We start from the raw sequence: 16,352 nt of genomic DNA on the forward strand, positions 1-16,352 counted from the left end.
TAATCTGGCTTATAACGTTTACAAACTAGCATTTAAGTTGGCAAAGACAGGGCCTTTGCCACAGAACAACTCTGCACTGTAGAGGGCAAGATTACAAACTCCCTATCTAATTAAATATGCCTTTAAGAATTTCAGTGTTACTAATTTCAGGCAGAGGATATGACCAGGGGCCCATTTCTACTTTCTACTCTTATCTCTGAAGGACAGAAAGGCTGGAGTGTGACTCTGAAATATATACAGATTTACCCAAATCCACACAGATTGTTCTGAAATTTCACATACAAGTATATTCAATTTGTCATCTTTTCTCTCCCCCATAAGCTTCCACATCAATAACAGAATCCTAACACGATGTGGTTTTGGAACACAGATGTTAATAGGACGGACAAAGTGGTTATGACTTCTCCGAGCAAGCACACAGGTCAGCTGTGCCTGTAAGCAAACCAGGGCCCCGGCCGTGAGAATCACCATGCACCCCCACTTCTATATTCACCCCCTTTCTGAACACAAAACAAAGTTATGGTTAGGAATTAACTAACATGAAGAAGGGAAAGCCGGTTCTTTTGTCCTAATCCCCTTTGTTATCAACTGCTGGGCAAAAGTTACTGGCGCCATTGCAAGCAAACGGTTAACAGCAGACTAAAAATATTTTAGCGATTATAAAATGTGAACCAGTAACACCACAAAGTTAACGACAACGGCTTGTGATTAGAACAAACAAAGCAGAATAAGCAGGAGCCCCTGGAACAAAGAGTTAAGTATTTTTAAAATTTAATCACTAACGTGGTATTTTTATGAGATTTTAAAGATACAAATATCCTGAGAGCAGATGAGTGTCTGTGTTAGAAAGCTGTTGCTGGTCCAATTTTATTTGCTTTCCCCTAAACACATTTAACATGTTGAGTTCGGGTATTTTGAACTGTAGCAATGCAGGAGACCCTCTTGATTTGTGGTTTCACACATCTGAATTTCACAATCATCACGTAGACTGCCAAATTAGGCACTCAACACTGCTGTCAGGCAGCACGGTACTATGGATGAGAACGCAGTCTCACGGCCACAGGTGCTCATATCCTTTAGATTGGTCACTATTCCAAACAAGAAACCACTGAGTAATAGGCATTAATCTCTCCCACCTTAGTGTGGGCTCTAGTTGAAAGATTTTGTTTTGTTTTGTTTCCAACTCCTAGTGAGACACTCAGAAATGTTAGTGTGTGAAGGGAAGAGCCTTCACTCATGGGCAACAACTCTTATATTCACTATCGATCCATTTCAGCTCTAATTGCATCCCTTACTGGAGAAAGTTTTTAAGAAGGTGTTTGGCTGAATGTTCTAAGTTCTACTGACATTCACCCAGGAAGACAATTAATGCATAAGAAACAAAGAAGTTAAAGTCAGAAGGCCACTGTTAGTAAGAAATACAACAAATTAGTAACATTCCATTTTGAGGAGACAAATATAACCTGTTGGCTTGTTTTAACCCTTCATAAACCAGCCACAGCTCTCCATCCTCATTCAACTCATGGCAATCCATAGCGGGTGCTCTTCCATGCAAAAGGAACAACGATGCAAAACACAAAGGGATACAGGATGGTCATGAGATGACGATGGTCAAGAGCAGCACACGATATTCCAATATTTCATTAAATCAGTAAGACTGTTTTTATTAATTACAGATGGCTTTAAGACATTATCACAAAAATTACTTTCGGTTACTTTTTTTAAGAATGGGTAACATGTAACATCACATGTCAATGAGTAGAAAGTAAAACAATAATCAAGGAGCTAGAGCTACTTTTTCTGCAGAATAGGAAATGACTGAAAAGGTGAGAAAGAGGTTCTGTTTCTGACATTTTATGCAGCTAGCAGAGTAATCTTATACGTCACACATTATATTAGAGACCAAGATCAACCATGACAGTCACACACATATAGGATGAAAACTTCAGTTATTGTCTTCCTGTGGCAATCTTCACAATCCATGTCAAAATTAAGTTTTAAGTCTTCAGAATAGAAACTTGTTTTCACTTCATAAAAGCTGCTTTCTTATTTTTAAAATTATCTTAAGAAATTCTTATAGGAGTAACTTATAATTAAGAATATGTCCAAAGTTCTCAGCTTTTATGACACAACTGAAATGAACCACGAGAGACTATGGACTCTGGGAAACAAACAGAGGGCTTTAGAGGGGAGGGGGGTGGGGGATGCGCTAGCCCAGTGATGGGTATTAAGGAGGGCACGTATTGCACGGAATACTGGGTGTTCTATGCAAACAATGAATCATGGAACACTACATCAAAAACTAATGATGTACAGTATGGTGACTAACATACCATAATAAAAAAAAAAAAGATCTTTTGCATCAAAAATTAATGTTAAGATCTGGGGAAACTGCTTCTATAATATTATATTTTTAAAGATTATTTATTTGAAGGAGAGAGAACATGCTAGAGAGAGAGAGCACGAGCGAGGGGAGGGGCAGAAGCAGGCTCCCCACAGAGCAGGGAGCCTGAAACCAGGCTCGATCCCAGGACCCTGGAATGACGACCTGAGCCAAAGGCAGATATTTAACCAACTGAGCCACCCAGGTGCCCCTGCTTTAATATTAAACGTGTGACACATTTTATTAAAAGTATGTATAGGGGCACCTGGGTGGCTCAGTCAGTTGAGCGCCTGACTCTTGATTTCAGCTGAGGTCATGATCTCAGGGTCACGAGATCGAGCATCGTATCAGGCTCCACGCTCTGTGCTGGGCATGGAGCCTGCTTAAGATTCTCTCTCTCCCTCTGCCCCTTCCCTCTACTCCACTCGTTCTCACTTGCTTGTGCGTGCTCTCTCTTAAAAAAAAACCAAACACAAAGTATGTATAGTGAATAATAATGACAGAGTTGATTACATGTTCCTTTTACCTGGGGTATAATATAAAATAATATAAAATATTATAAAATATATTTTATATATAATATATATAATTATATTATATAAAATAATATAAAATATAATATAAAATAATATAAAAATATTTTTGAGTATCTGCCATCAGACACTGTTCTACCTCCTTCCACACGTTTTCATTTAGTTCTCCTAGTAACCCATTGTGTGTCATTTGCCACACTGCAGACTCAAGACACTGAGGCTTAGAAATAAGATACCTTAGAGGCCACACACTGGCAAGCTGGAGAGCCCAAGGCTACCTGACTCCAGAGCCCAGGTTTTTAGTCTTCCTACTAGACTTTTGTTGATATGATGTGTACAGAAAGCACATTCCAGAGAATGCTCTTCCATTCACCATCTCCCCTTGGAGAGCTGATCTGTTTTTATGGTCTCAGTTGTATTATTGTACACTGATGACTTCAAAATCTATATCTCAGCCCACATCCTGCTCCTATTCCAGATCTAGATATGCAACTGCCTAATGGATTTCTCTCCTTGGATGTCTTCTTAGCTCCTTAAATGCGTTATTTATAAATCTACTGATCATCTCCATTCTGCGCTTCCCCATATCACAGACCCAGGATCATGAAACGGCATTACTACATCCAACCAAATATTCACAGCAGACACTTGAGAGCCACCCTCTATGATTCTCTAGCCCTCACCCACACACCCAAGCCACAAGGCTTACTGATCTCATCTTATGTATCTTTCAAAGTGTCCCATTTCTCTCCATCTCAACTGCCACCAACCAAGTCAAGTCACTGTAATCAGTCATTCAATTACAGCAATACCTTCCTAACTGGTCTTTATGCTTTTGACCTTGTTCTATTATAATCTATTCTCTAACATAAAAGCCAGGGCTTGCTTTCTAAAATTTCAATATCATATCATTCTCCTGCTTAAAACATTTCAACAACTTTGACTGTCATTGGAGCGAAGTCCAAATTGTCTCGGTTGTCTCCCCAACAGCCTACCAACTCTGCGCGTTTACCTTCCTTACTGCTATATTCCCAGTGTGTGACATAGGGCTGGGCATGAAACAGGCATGTGATACAGACCTGGTGATTGAAGAGTGGAGTGGATGGATGGACAGGGGTAGCATAGCTCTTTCTACACTAACACCCTCTTAGATAGAAGATATGCTTATAATTTATGTCATAAATTAAAATTTAAGTTTAATCAAATACTTTTTAAGCATTCTCCATTCTCACCCATGAAACAAGATAATAAGGACCTTACATGTTGCATGGCAATATTCTTTAGTTTGTGAAGTATTTCTGCACACCAATCCCGATACCACACGTCAGGAGACTTAGACTGCCCACTAACGACACAAATCCCCAGAACTGTCTTTCTCTGGGATCATCACTGGCCATGTTTTCTTAAGCATGTAGCCTGTAAGTTCAGAGTCCAAAGGCACAGAGGCTCGGTTGGGAAGTGGGAGTGACAGGAAGGCTGAAGGAATTCCAGACATGAGTCTTCACTTGGTGATAATCGCAGCTACAGGGAAGGTCTTCAATAAAGTTCCATCATTTAGTGGCTGTGCAAATCCTGCACCCTCAGTCAGCCCGTCCAAAACAAAGCTCTTAAGTGCACAGCGACTGAGCTAAGTGCCATCTGTAACTTCACTTGTGTTTACAGTAAATAGGATAAAACTAGGGTTAGGATTTTGTCAGAACGTCTTAGGAAGTGTGACAAATACTTGACCTTAAATATCAGGTCAATATATCCCATCCTAGAAGTCATGGGAGCCTTGTAGAATGATATGGCCAAGAGTGAAGTGATGGCAGATACTTCATTACCGCTTTCCACACTACACTTCATTACTGAAAGCTAAAGTTGTCCCTACAAAGTGGGATTCACAAATAACCAACCATCCTGAACAAAAAATGAAAGTGACTACCCCCAGACAGTCCAACAGTGAGCAACTGGTTTTCTTCTCAAGGCAGAGGACCCAAAATATACAGAAATATAATCACTTGATGTAAAGAACATCCCCCCTGACACCTCTCCTCAATAATGCTACCTTATTAAAAATGAGATTTTAACTGGGAATATATTGGAAACGTTGAATTCCCTCTGAAGGTCAGTTGATGTCTAATAAAGCAATACATAAACACTTTGACTTACTGCATAAGAGGCTGGCTTGAAGACTAAAGATATACATGATTATGATTAAACTAAAATGAATAAAAAGAGAACGGACTTACCTGTTCGTTTCTTTCAAACCAATGTATGCTTGGGCTATTTCACCTTTATCTTTCATTTTTTGTACATCTTCCAAAAGTATTGTGGAATCTGTCATTGTGTTCTGAAGAGGAAAACGACATATTTTTACATTAACAGTCAACTCAAAAACTCTGGGCCACAGACAACATTTTTCTTTCCTCCAGAATAGGGGGTTTATGCATTCCACCACACCTCTGTCCCACCAGAGCACCAGCCCAGTCCTGTGCAACTACAGATGGGGGTCAGGCATAGGCAGTTAAGAGAAAGAGGCACCTTCAGTTCCTCTCTTGAAAATCCCTACTGCACTACTATAAGGATGGTGAGATTCAAGAGTACCACTGTCCTGTAAATAAAATCACTGGCGGCCAACGTGTGTTTTACATTATGTGAAACGGAATATATATATATATATATATTCCATTAAGTAGCTCCCCTTGGTGTCCTTGCCTGATAATTGCTCTAATGTTATGTTATAATATATATACTTCAAAGGGTGTATATATATATATATATATATACACACATTTATATATATGTATATATACTTTGTACATAAAAATATAGATATTTCCAAGTATACATAAAGCATTAGAACAATAACCAGGTAAAAACACCAAGCAATTATTGAATGAACAAAGAACAAAAGCTACTCTTTCTACTACGTACCATCTAAAACAAATGCCCCAGTAAAACACTGTAAAGTTTGACATAAAGCTCATTTTTTCCATTAAAAACTCAGTACAAAAAAGGTAGATGATATGCTTTAGCAAAATTAGAAGTTTTTTCTCACATATTTAGATATATATAAATGGGAAGGATTTAGCTCCTTGTAAGTATCTACCATCTGCTGTTATTCAACTCTTTCCCTCTGTTACATTATAGCATGGTACATAAGTTTTTGAAACACATTTCTGGCAGGTCAGCATTACTAATGATTTGGTATAAAAAGCACTTTTCTGCTAACATTTTTACTTCCTTTTTTTATTTTTCCTTTTTGGTCTAATCTGTCTGACAACCAATGTAATTTCCAAGTCTTGCTTCTACTCAGCTACTCTCTGTCTCTCCTAAACCAGGGCAAGAACAGACTAAGAACCGCTGCTCTGTAGCCTCTAGCGAATAATACATTTTAGAACCCAAGGGCCCGTTCTATTTGTCTAAATAGTATATGTCTGATCTGTCAGTCAATGTTTGCTCCAAAGCCAGGTCTCACAATGAAGTGGACTTAACAGAATACACTTCTAAAAACATGACCTTAGAGACCAGTTCTGAGTAAGTTCAAGACCAGTGCTTGATAAGAAACTTACTTTTAAAAAAATCTCACTTTTCTCCTAAAGCTTTTTGTGAGCTTATAAATGGATCCTCAGAGAAGATCAAATATAATCTGATAAGAGCTATTAACAAGAGCTTCTGTTACTGAATTTTAAATATCTTTCCCATAAACACCACATAGAACATTTCTTTAGCTATGATTTATACATATTTTAGCATATATTTCATAGAATTTTTTTTTCTCTTTCCCTGAAAGACAGAAAATTTTTCTATTCTACAAAGGGCTGTACTCAGATTTTTAACTTTTAAGTAGTAACTCTCCAAGACCCAATCCCTATATTAAATAATGCTGTATGTATTCTCTGGTATCCGAAGACCTACATGATGTACTGTTTTTTTTTTTTCTACATGATGTACTTTTGAACTTTTAGTAAATTAGGTAACTTGATCCTATTAACTAATCTAATGGAAAGGTAAGCTTCTTGATCGGCTGCTTTCCTGATAGTAAGCAGCCAGTCCTTCCCTCATCTGGCCTACCTTCGCCAATAAGTGGTGGCTGGGGCATGGCATCAGACTTGGACCACCAGCGTTAGGAAATTCCTAACTCACTGCTCAAGGTTTGTCTCCCCCATGCCAGTGACGAGAAGTTTAGAAAGGGTTGCACCACCTAGGAAAATCCTACCCTTCCCAGGAAGGGTGTGCTTTACTCCTGAGCCTCCTTCTCACCCTTGGTCAACAAACCCACAGCTATTAGACAAGAGTGTGGGACAGCCTGTGCTTTTGGGTGTGCTCCAAGTTAAGGGACTCCCATCCCGGGCCCCCGTGCTTGTGATGGCCCACCATAACTCCTATAGTGAGCTGGAGAACTGACTATGAATTAGAAGTCATGGAGACCTCCCTGTGATCCAGACTGGAGCCTACTACGTCCATTATTTTTCCACTGACACAGACAGGGCTCAAATAGGAAATTAATTTGTAAATATCCATATAGAACTGGTGGCCAGAAGCATCGATTGCATATACTGGGGGAATACTTATAAACTAAAATTTAGAATTAGACAGAAGTATTTGCTAAAATTAAAAAAAAATTATTATTACCTTGTCATCCTGAAAATCACAAGTCAGCAAGCACAAAAAAAAAAAAATGGAGAAAACAATAAACCCTTAGTTCCATAAATAAATCCCACCAACGAGCCCCATCACAACAGAGAAAAGCTACTGTAAAAGCCCAAAAATTAGTATTCATGGAACTGGCATAAGGCAGACATTAATATATATATTTATGTGATAATTCTTAATTTTCAGGAACAAGTGCTTGAAATTCTTTTTGATCTGTTTTGGTTTTTCTAATTTGTGAGTATGTGAGAAAATGACCCTCCTGTTAAAGCATATGGGTGAAATTCTTATCCTAGGTCTGTGAGAATTACAGTAAAGCTCTGATAAGAGGTCATTTGTCCAAGTGAAGTCTTCTAGAATACGCAAATGCAGAGCGGATGAACTAGATTGACTGGCCTGGATTATCACCTACTCACTCACTGGGTGTCAGTCACTATTGCCCTGCAAAGCAGTTGTGAAATGATGAGTCTCTTGGACTGGAAACTGAATGGGACAGACAGCCATGGGTTTGAAAGGTCTCCATCAGTGTCATGGACTTTTTCTTAGCAAATATCAAGCTGCTGCCATGTGTAGGCTGAGAGTTGGAGAGCAGGGGCATTGGTGAGACAGGTCCAGCCCATTTTAGGGGCTAGAGAGCTGCTGTGAGCTATGGGCGTGAGAGCATGTGACACCAGAACTATGTGCTCTGTTAGCTAGATTGTTTTAATGCCCCTTGGTTCATTTTTCTTTTCCTTTCCCTTAACTCAAGTTTCTTGTGAGAATACCACTTTGTCACAAGGGAACCAGAGAAAGGAATTGTGATTTTGGACTCTGCTCCAGCCAGTATGCAGACAGAGTCTTCTATCTCAAGGCCCAACCACAGTGGTAGTCATGGGAACCAAACAGAGACAGCCTTGGGGAAGGAGACAGCCTTGGGGAAGGAGAGCCTACAGGGCCAGGCCAAAGGAGAGATTCCCCTTTCAGAATCTTCTCATTTCGGACTGAATGGGTTTGTGATTTGTATTAAAATAAGAAAGCCCATTTCTTTATATAACTCCACTTATTCCTGGGATGTTTTTCCCTCCTAAGATTAGTCACAAATATCTTGTTCTCAGAATTTGATATTTTCTGGATCAGTGTTGATCTCAGATATGAGTTGCCATTCTTAAATCCAAATGTTACATGACAGTTTCAGTATTTTAACCACATGCAGAACTACCATTTCTAAGAGAAGTACTCTCAGATCTTCCAGTTCATTACATATCATAGTCATTTTTTATATGGTATGTTATGCAGCTGGAATACTTGATTGTCTAATTCTTGGTAACACTTTGCTGCATGAACATGGGCAGGGACACAGGCCAGGTTTTAAGATGGCAAATGACAAAAAGGCCCATTTTTAACCAACACATGACAGTGTTGGGTCTCAAACTGCCTGAGGGCAGGAAGGATTTTGGAGAGCCATCTCTACCTTCTGGCAGGAGTTCCTTCTGTTGAATCACCACACACAGCCCATCCCCAGTTGGGACAGCTCCCCCTACTAGACAGAACTCCCTGAAGTGAGCAGAAATCACCTCCATGGAACTTCTACTCACTGATCTCATTTCTAACCTTTTTATACGTTATCTCTCCAGTTAAATGGGCTATTTTCAACAAGTAATTTTAAAGTCATATTTAATGCCTTCCCACAGCAAGACAATTTGTGGATATTTGTACTTAACAGAATTTTATTTTTTTTAAAGTTTATGTATTTGATTTATTCATTTAAGTAATCTGCACACCCAGCGTGGGGCTTGAACTCATGAGCCTGAGATCAAGAGTCATATGCTCTTCTGATTGAGCTGGCCAGGAGCACCGAATTTTACTTTCGATGAAAATTTTTCATGGCCAGATTACTACTTAAAGATTAATTTTAAAAGCCCTTTGCTTATGAGTGAGAAATGACACATGGAAGATCATTTGGGATTTCATTTATCTTTTGCTCACTTTATTTATTTATTTACTTATTTTTTTTTTTAAGATTTTATTTATTTATTTGACGGAGAGAGAGACAGCCAGCGAGAGAAGGAACACAAGCAGGGGGAGTGGGAGAGGAAGAAGCAGGCTCATAGCGGAGGAGCCTGATGTGGGGCTCGATCCCATAACGTCGGGATCACGCCCTGAGCCGAAGTCAGACGCTCAACCGCTGTGCCACCCAGGCGCCCCTCTTTTGCTCACTTTAATTGGTATTTGCAACAGTGTTAAAGCAACATTGAGATTTTTTAAAAAATGACAATATCCTTTAGACTAAATGCTAATTAGACTAAAAATGCTTGTGTTTGCTTCGTTATAAATTGAAGGGAAAGGATAGAAAGAAAGAGGTCAATCCCCAGACACCCACTTCAGTCACGTGCTGGTGTTTACCTTGGGTTGGATAGCCTCCTTCTGGCTCACCAGCTGAGACCTCAAGATGAGGACTTCCTCCTTGCGGACGTCAAGCTCCTCACTCACAGAGGTCAGCTGCTCCATGAGGACACGGTAGGCTGGTGCACCTGGGGCGGTCACCTCTGGGGCACTTTTCTCACTAAGGGCCTTGCGCAGCTCATTTAGCTCATTTTTCAGTTTTTTGTTTTCTGATTCCAGCTCTTGACGCTGTATGAAGAGACAAAGAGTAGTTCACTGCCGTTATCCTCAACTTTACACTGGAATACTCATGTTCCCCCAAGACGGTAGAGTTCTGCTGGAAAAGATCGTCAGAGCTACCCTAGTGAATGGCTTCCCAGGCTCTACTGGGAACTCTGTTCTGCAAATTAAGAAAGCTGACATCGAGTGGAGTTGAGCAAGGTGAATAGTAGTTTGCTTCATCAACCCAAATTCCAGAGTCACATTTATTCTAGACCTGCTTAGGGTGTGTTCACAGGCCTGGAGAGATTGCAGAGTCCCAAGGGGCAAGTTTAGCCCAGGCCTCAGAAGCCCAGGTCTTGTTTGCAGGTAAATATAAGGGCAAGTACGAGGGTTCAGCTGGTCAGGTGATTTCCAATGAATGGTTCAGATGAGCAGAACCCTTATTCTATTTCCTTTGTAGAATGGAATGGAAAGACCATTGAGATCTTAAGACTTTTAACTTTGAATCAAAAAATTACCATACCATTCAAACTAATAACATTCCATTTAGTGTTTTGATGACAACAAACAGTGTATTTTTCAAATTACTTTGACATGTGTCTGCCAGGCTGGTGAAGTTGCTGGCAGAAGTCTTCTTGGGAGGTGGGAGGAAAGGATGGGCTCCTTGTGCCATCCGGATGGCCATGCTCATCCTCTGCCCCTTCCATACTTTCACATACTACCAGCCACCCTCCTGTCACCAGTTAGCACTGCCCTCTGCACACTCTGCGCAAACAGTGGCGATGGGAACCCAGAGCAGAGTTCTGACACCAAAATACAAATGTCTCAGATTACTGGCTGGCAAACAGTAAAGCAGACAGGCATTTGAAAGCACCACGCTGCCTTGTTTAGCACATTACACAAGGCCTTATGATAGTGGAAGAGACACTTCTACGTATAAAAGATAAAATATTTTATTGTTTCTTCCAGAGAAGTCACTTTGGGTTTAGAGCACCATATCAGACCTCGCCACAGTTTACGGTAAAACTATTTATAGTCTTCTTTTACTAGTATAAGAATATATAACCCTTTCTTTCACGGATTAATCTATTCTTACGTGAAAATGAATGATCCTTCCTATCCCCAGTCTTCCACTAACTAGTAATCAGATTTGTATTGCTCATTTCTGCAACAGAAAACATGAATGTCTTTACTCGGACACGAACCTCCGATGCAGTGTTTCCCTTCAAGGGCATCAGGATCAGCTGGACGGCAGATTGCATGGTCCAACCCCCAGAGCCTCTGATTCAAAAGGCCTGGTATGAGGCCCACAAATGTGCATTTCCAATAAGTTACCAGGTGATGTTGATGCCGGCCCAGAGACCACATTTTGAGAAATACTGAGCTAATACTTGGGAACTTTGTGATTTGGACTTCCTTTTTTTTTTCCCCTTTTTTTTTTTTTTTAAATCTGGACTTCATTTTTTAATATACTACAAAGAATGTCTTTATTTGTCCATTTTTAAATAATTTTAATGTTTTTTTATTATATTATGTTAGTCACCATACAGTACATCCCTGGTTTCTGATGTAAAGTTCGATGATTCATTAGTTGCGTGTAACACCCAGTGCACCACGCAATACGTGCCCTCCTTACTACCCATCACCAGCCTATCCCATTCCCCCACCCCCCTCCCCTCTGAAGCCCTCAGTTTGTTTCTCACTGGAGGAGATAATGCTAAGTGAAATAAGTCAAGCAGAAAAAGACAATTATCATATGATTTCTCTCATCTATGGAACATAAGAACTAGGAAGATCGGTAGGGGAAGAAAGGGATAAAGAAAGGGGGGGGTAATCAGAAGGGGGAATGAAGCATGAGAGACTATGGACTATTTGTCCATTTTTGTGTGAGGCAGGCAGATGGAAAAGAGCTGGAGATGACAGTCCTACTCCCATTCCGTTGGCCTGTGCCATCCCATCCCATCTGATCCTTGTCTTGTATGACCCATAGCATGAGTTGGTCCTCCAGACGAAGGGTACAAAAGGCAACAGAGAGTCAGAATAATAGAGATGACCCTTTGCTGCCACCCTTTTCTTTCTCCGCAAACATAAACACTACCCAAGTAGTACTTTCATTGAAGGAGCAATAGATTTATTCATGTTATAATTCAGAAAGGGTAAAAGGGTTCTTTAGGGTATTTTAAAATAGTACTTTTTTTTTGGTAAAAGTTAACTTCCAAACAAATGATGATAGGAACCTAGGGCGCTTAGAAGGTTTCCTTCTGTCTGGAGACCTGGATTCAAGATCAGACTCTACCACCTGATGATAATCTCTTCACTGTTCTCAGCCTCAGCTTCAACATCTTTAAAAAGGAAATAACTTACTTCAGAAGTTGTGACAATGATTAAATAAGATAAGGTGTAGGAAAAACTAAAGTAAATATGAGGTATTATTAGTCAAGTGTTTACTGAATGTCAGTGGAAGAGTCCAAACTATCTTCAGGGAAGGGGTTGTGAAAGGAACCGTGGGTTGGGCAGGGTGGAGGACAGGCATTCTCTACACCAATGCCACACGGCCTCAAGAGGAAGCTGCAATTAGCAGTACTGGACCACGGGAAGTGGCAAAACCACAGAGAACAGGGTCCTATTAACGTAAATGACGTTCCACATCACACTATCAGGAAACAATATATCAGACTAGACTTGAAGTAATATTACTGAAAAAAAATAATACAAAAGTCCTCATGACCATTTAGGAAGACCCCAGGAACTCTCAAATAGACGTAAAAGCTTTAAAATAATGAGTTTCCTTATGCTATTTTGTGGCTTTTCTAACTCTTAGCTTTGGTTATAATCATAAAACTCACTATAGTTTTCTAGCTATTCTAGACTACAGTTTGCAAAAGGAGAAAACAGCAAAAAATAAACACAAGCAGAAAATGTCTGAGAAAGACAAATTTAAGACTAATAATTTAATTAATAGCCTAGACAACTTTTAAAGCTGAGGGTGTCTTCATAGCTGATAGCCTGATAGCTCAAACTTCACAGGGCTCAAAAGGTTCTGATTCTGGAAAGCAAAGGAAGGAGCCTAGTGGAGAACAACCTACCCTGACTTTATTTCTATTTATTTAATTAATTTATTTTTTAAAATAAACTCTACGCCCGCCGTGGGGCTTGAACTTATGACCCTAAGATCAAGAGTCACATGCTTTACCAACTGAGCCAGCCAGGCACCCACAACCTACTCTGTAGCAAGGAATGGGCTCTTGTTTGTTTTATACCTTGACTCTTGGGTTACCCAAGATGCTTTGTATTTTGGGAACTCCTGTTCCTTCCTAATCAGAGCCCTTCCCATGTTCAGCTGCTCTGGGACACACAGTACCTGTTAGATAGACATTGCCTTCAACCATAAAAGTGACAATTCTCTACCTTCATCTTCCTCCTCCCAACAGTTTCTAAAAAAGTAAGTTGGGGGGCGCCTGGGTGGCACAGCGGTTAAGCGTCTGCCTTCGGCTCGGGGCGTGATCCCGGCATTGTGGGATCGAGCCCCACATCAGGCTCCTCCTCTATGAGCCTGCTTCTTCCTCTCCCACTCCCCCTGCTTGTGTTCCCTCTCTCGCTGGCTGTCTCTATCTCTGTTGAATAAATAAATAAAATCTTTAAAAAAAAATAAAATAAATAAAAAATAAAAGTAAGTTGGAACACATTTCTATTCTAATACCTAGCAAACTAATACCTAGCTATCTTTCTCTATAAGTACATACTTTCGGTGGGGTTTGGTCATCAGAGCACAGATTTTGGAGCCAAAGATATATTCAAATCCTGTTCCTGTCAGTTTCTAGTGGGGTGATCTTAGGGAAGTTACTTGTATCTCTTAACCTCAATTTCCTCATCTGTAAAATGAAAATACTTACTTGCAGAATTATTGTAAGAATTAGAGTTGATATGTAAAGTACAGGCATTTAAAAAGGATGAGGATAATGATAGCAGCCAACATTTGCTGGGTACTTACTACATTCTGGGCACTATTCTAAGCAGTCTACATGGATTACTTTATATAACCCTCATGACAGTCCTATACGATAAAAAGTATCATTATCCCCATTTTAGAGATGAGAAAACTAGGGCACAGAAAAGATACATAACTTGCACACAGCCATATGATGGCAGATCTAGCATTTGAACCCAGGCCACCTGACGCGAGAATCAATGTCCTTCACTACTTTCCATAGCCTCAAATGGCAGCTACTGCTCCTGTCTCTGCTTAGACTGAACTCCAGCTTATATGACATGGAATCTACGAAAAGAAACAACATGAGGCTAGAAGTAATGCCTGAATAAGGGTACAGCTAGAACCTCAGGCGCCCTTAAGGATGTTCTCTGAGAAAAAGAGAAACTCTGAACAGGTCGTTTGCCAAAACAAGATATTCGAAGCCTTGGGCGGAAACTCCCCATTACCTTGAGTGACTCATATTCCAGTTCTGCACCTCTAATCTGTGGTCTTTCTTCTTCCTAGGGAAAATGTAAAGTTACAAATAAGTTATAAAGTTTATAGTATTTATAAAGTTATAAATAAGTAGTTATACTTTAATCACCATATTTTTACCCAGAATATTTCTTACTCTGCAGTAAACAGTGAGGAGAGTTCAGCCCTGACTAGGTGAACCAATGCTGCTTAGATAAAGCACTTGTGGGCTGAGTTTGCATTAAAGAAGAGCTTGCGGAGCTAGTCGCAGGCTCAGCGCTCAGTTAGCGCGGCCCTGGGGTAGCCGCACGTACCTTTGCCTTACTGCGGAGCACCTGCTCCTCCTTGCGGTCCAGCTCATCCTGCATCACCTGCTTCTCCTGCTCTAGCTCTGTGACCCGCTTCTGGAGCTTGAGGAACAATGACATGTCCAGGGGCACCTTCTTCTCACTTGGCTCCTAAACCCCAGAAATCAAAAGATGGTCAAGATGATCCAGAATATGCACGAGCCAATGCAGAAATAATGAACAGGCCAAGAGAAAAACAGGCAAGCTTACAGAAGAAATAGAAACAAACGGCCAAAGAATGACATGTCCACCCTAGCTAATGAGTAGATATGCAAATTAAACAACAGCAAGGCACTACTTCTCCCCTGTCAGACTGGCAAAGACTGGAAAGATCAATAATGCCAAGTGGCAGTAGCAATACTGGTGGAAGTATAAGTAGGCCTTTTAAAAGGGCAAGTAAGCTGTATTTATTAAAATTTAAATATGAATACCTTTTAACCTAACGACATACGTTTAAGAATTATCCTACAAAAATTCTTACATAAGTACACAAGAATATATGGAAAAAGATGTTCACTGCAGCATTTTTATAATTGTAAAAAACTGAAAAAAAACCCAAATGTTACTCAATAGAAGAGTTACTTAAATTACAGTATAATCAAACTAAAATATTTTGTAGCTGTTAAAAAATGAAATAGATATACATGAATGGATAAATATGTCCTAGATAAAAGTATTAAGTGAAATACACAAGTTGCAAGGCATTATTTATATTCTGATCTTATTTTTGTTAAAAAATCAAATGCACGTGACTTTTTTTTTAAGATTTTATATTTTTACTTGAGAGAGCGCGCACAGTAGAGGGAGAGGGAGAAGCAGGCTCCCCACTGAGCAGGGAGTCTGACAGGGGGCTTGATCCCAGGACTCTGGGATCATGACCTGAGCTGAAGGCAGACACTTAAGGACTAAGCCACCCATGTGCCCCTGCACGTGACTTTTAAATATACCTAGCACAAGCCATACAAAAATCTAGAAGGCCATCAGTGGTAATCTTGGAGAACGGGAGGTACTATGGGAAAGTTTCATTTTCTACTTTACACATTTCTATATTTGAATTGCTTACAATGAGCATGGACTACTTTTCTATTCAGGAAAAATGATTTTTGAAATGGCAAAGTGCCAGCATAAATATATTGAGATTAGACAGAGAAAACTGGAAAACTAAAACATATATAGCCCTTAATAAAGAGAAAGATAACTTAGTAGCATCTGAAAAGTATGTCAATTGGTTCTAGAACAGAATCACAGTGAGAGCTACTAGTGTAAGAAAAGATACACTAATTAAAGCTGAACAAAGGGAAAGAATAAACACCATCATGGAAGTTGTGAGCGTGCCATAAGTGTTCTCCCTTGTTTACTTCAGGTTTGAACTTTTATTGAGGTAAGAGAAAGAATTGTGTCATTAGATTTAATGGAGACAATAAAGA

The 16,352-nt window shown here is 39.8% G+C and overlaps 1 protein-coding gene across 7 annotated transcripts in view; it reads right to left on the reverse strand.

Moving 5' to 3' along the window:
- MYO5A (myosin VA) overlaps positions 1–16,352 on the reverse strand; it is a 185,281-nt gene that overhangs the window by 27,586 nt on the left and 141,343 nt on the right. For 5 of the 7 annotated variants that reach the window (XM_045812046.2, XM_045812043.2, XM_087859220.1 and 2 more), the window contains 5 exons: positions 14,893–15,036; positions 14,572–14,625; positions 9,934–10,161; positions 5,148–5,248; positions 1,464–1,544 (listed from right to left, as the gene is read on the reverse strand). In XM_045812046.2, coding sequence (XP_045668002.1) covers positions 1,464–1,544; positions 5,148–5,248; positions 9,934–10,161; positions 14,572–14,625; positions 14,893–15,036 — 608 coding nt within the window. The remainder of the gene's footprint in view (positions 1–1,463; positions 1,545–5,147; positions 5,249–9,933; positions 10,162–14,571; positions 14,626–14,892; positions 15,037–16,352) is intronic. The other 2 variants (XM_087859219.1, XM_045812047.2) reach the window with 1 other exon arrangement.

This window comes from Ursus americanus, chromosome 36 (assembly GCF_024610735.1).
Source record: "Ursus americanus isolate L20-20 chromosome 36, mUrsAme1.1.p, whole genome shotgun sequence".
In the NCBI taxonomy this organism is placed as follows: Eukaryota; Metazoa; Chordata; class Mammalia; order Carnivora; family Ursidae; genus Ursus; species Ursus americanus.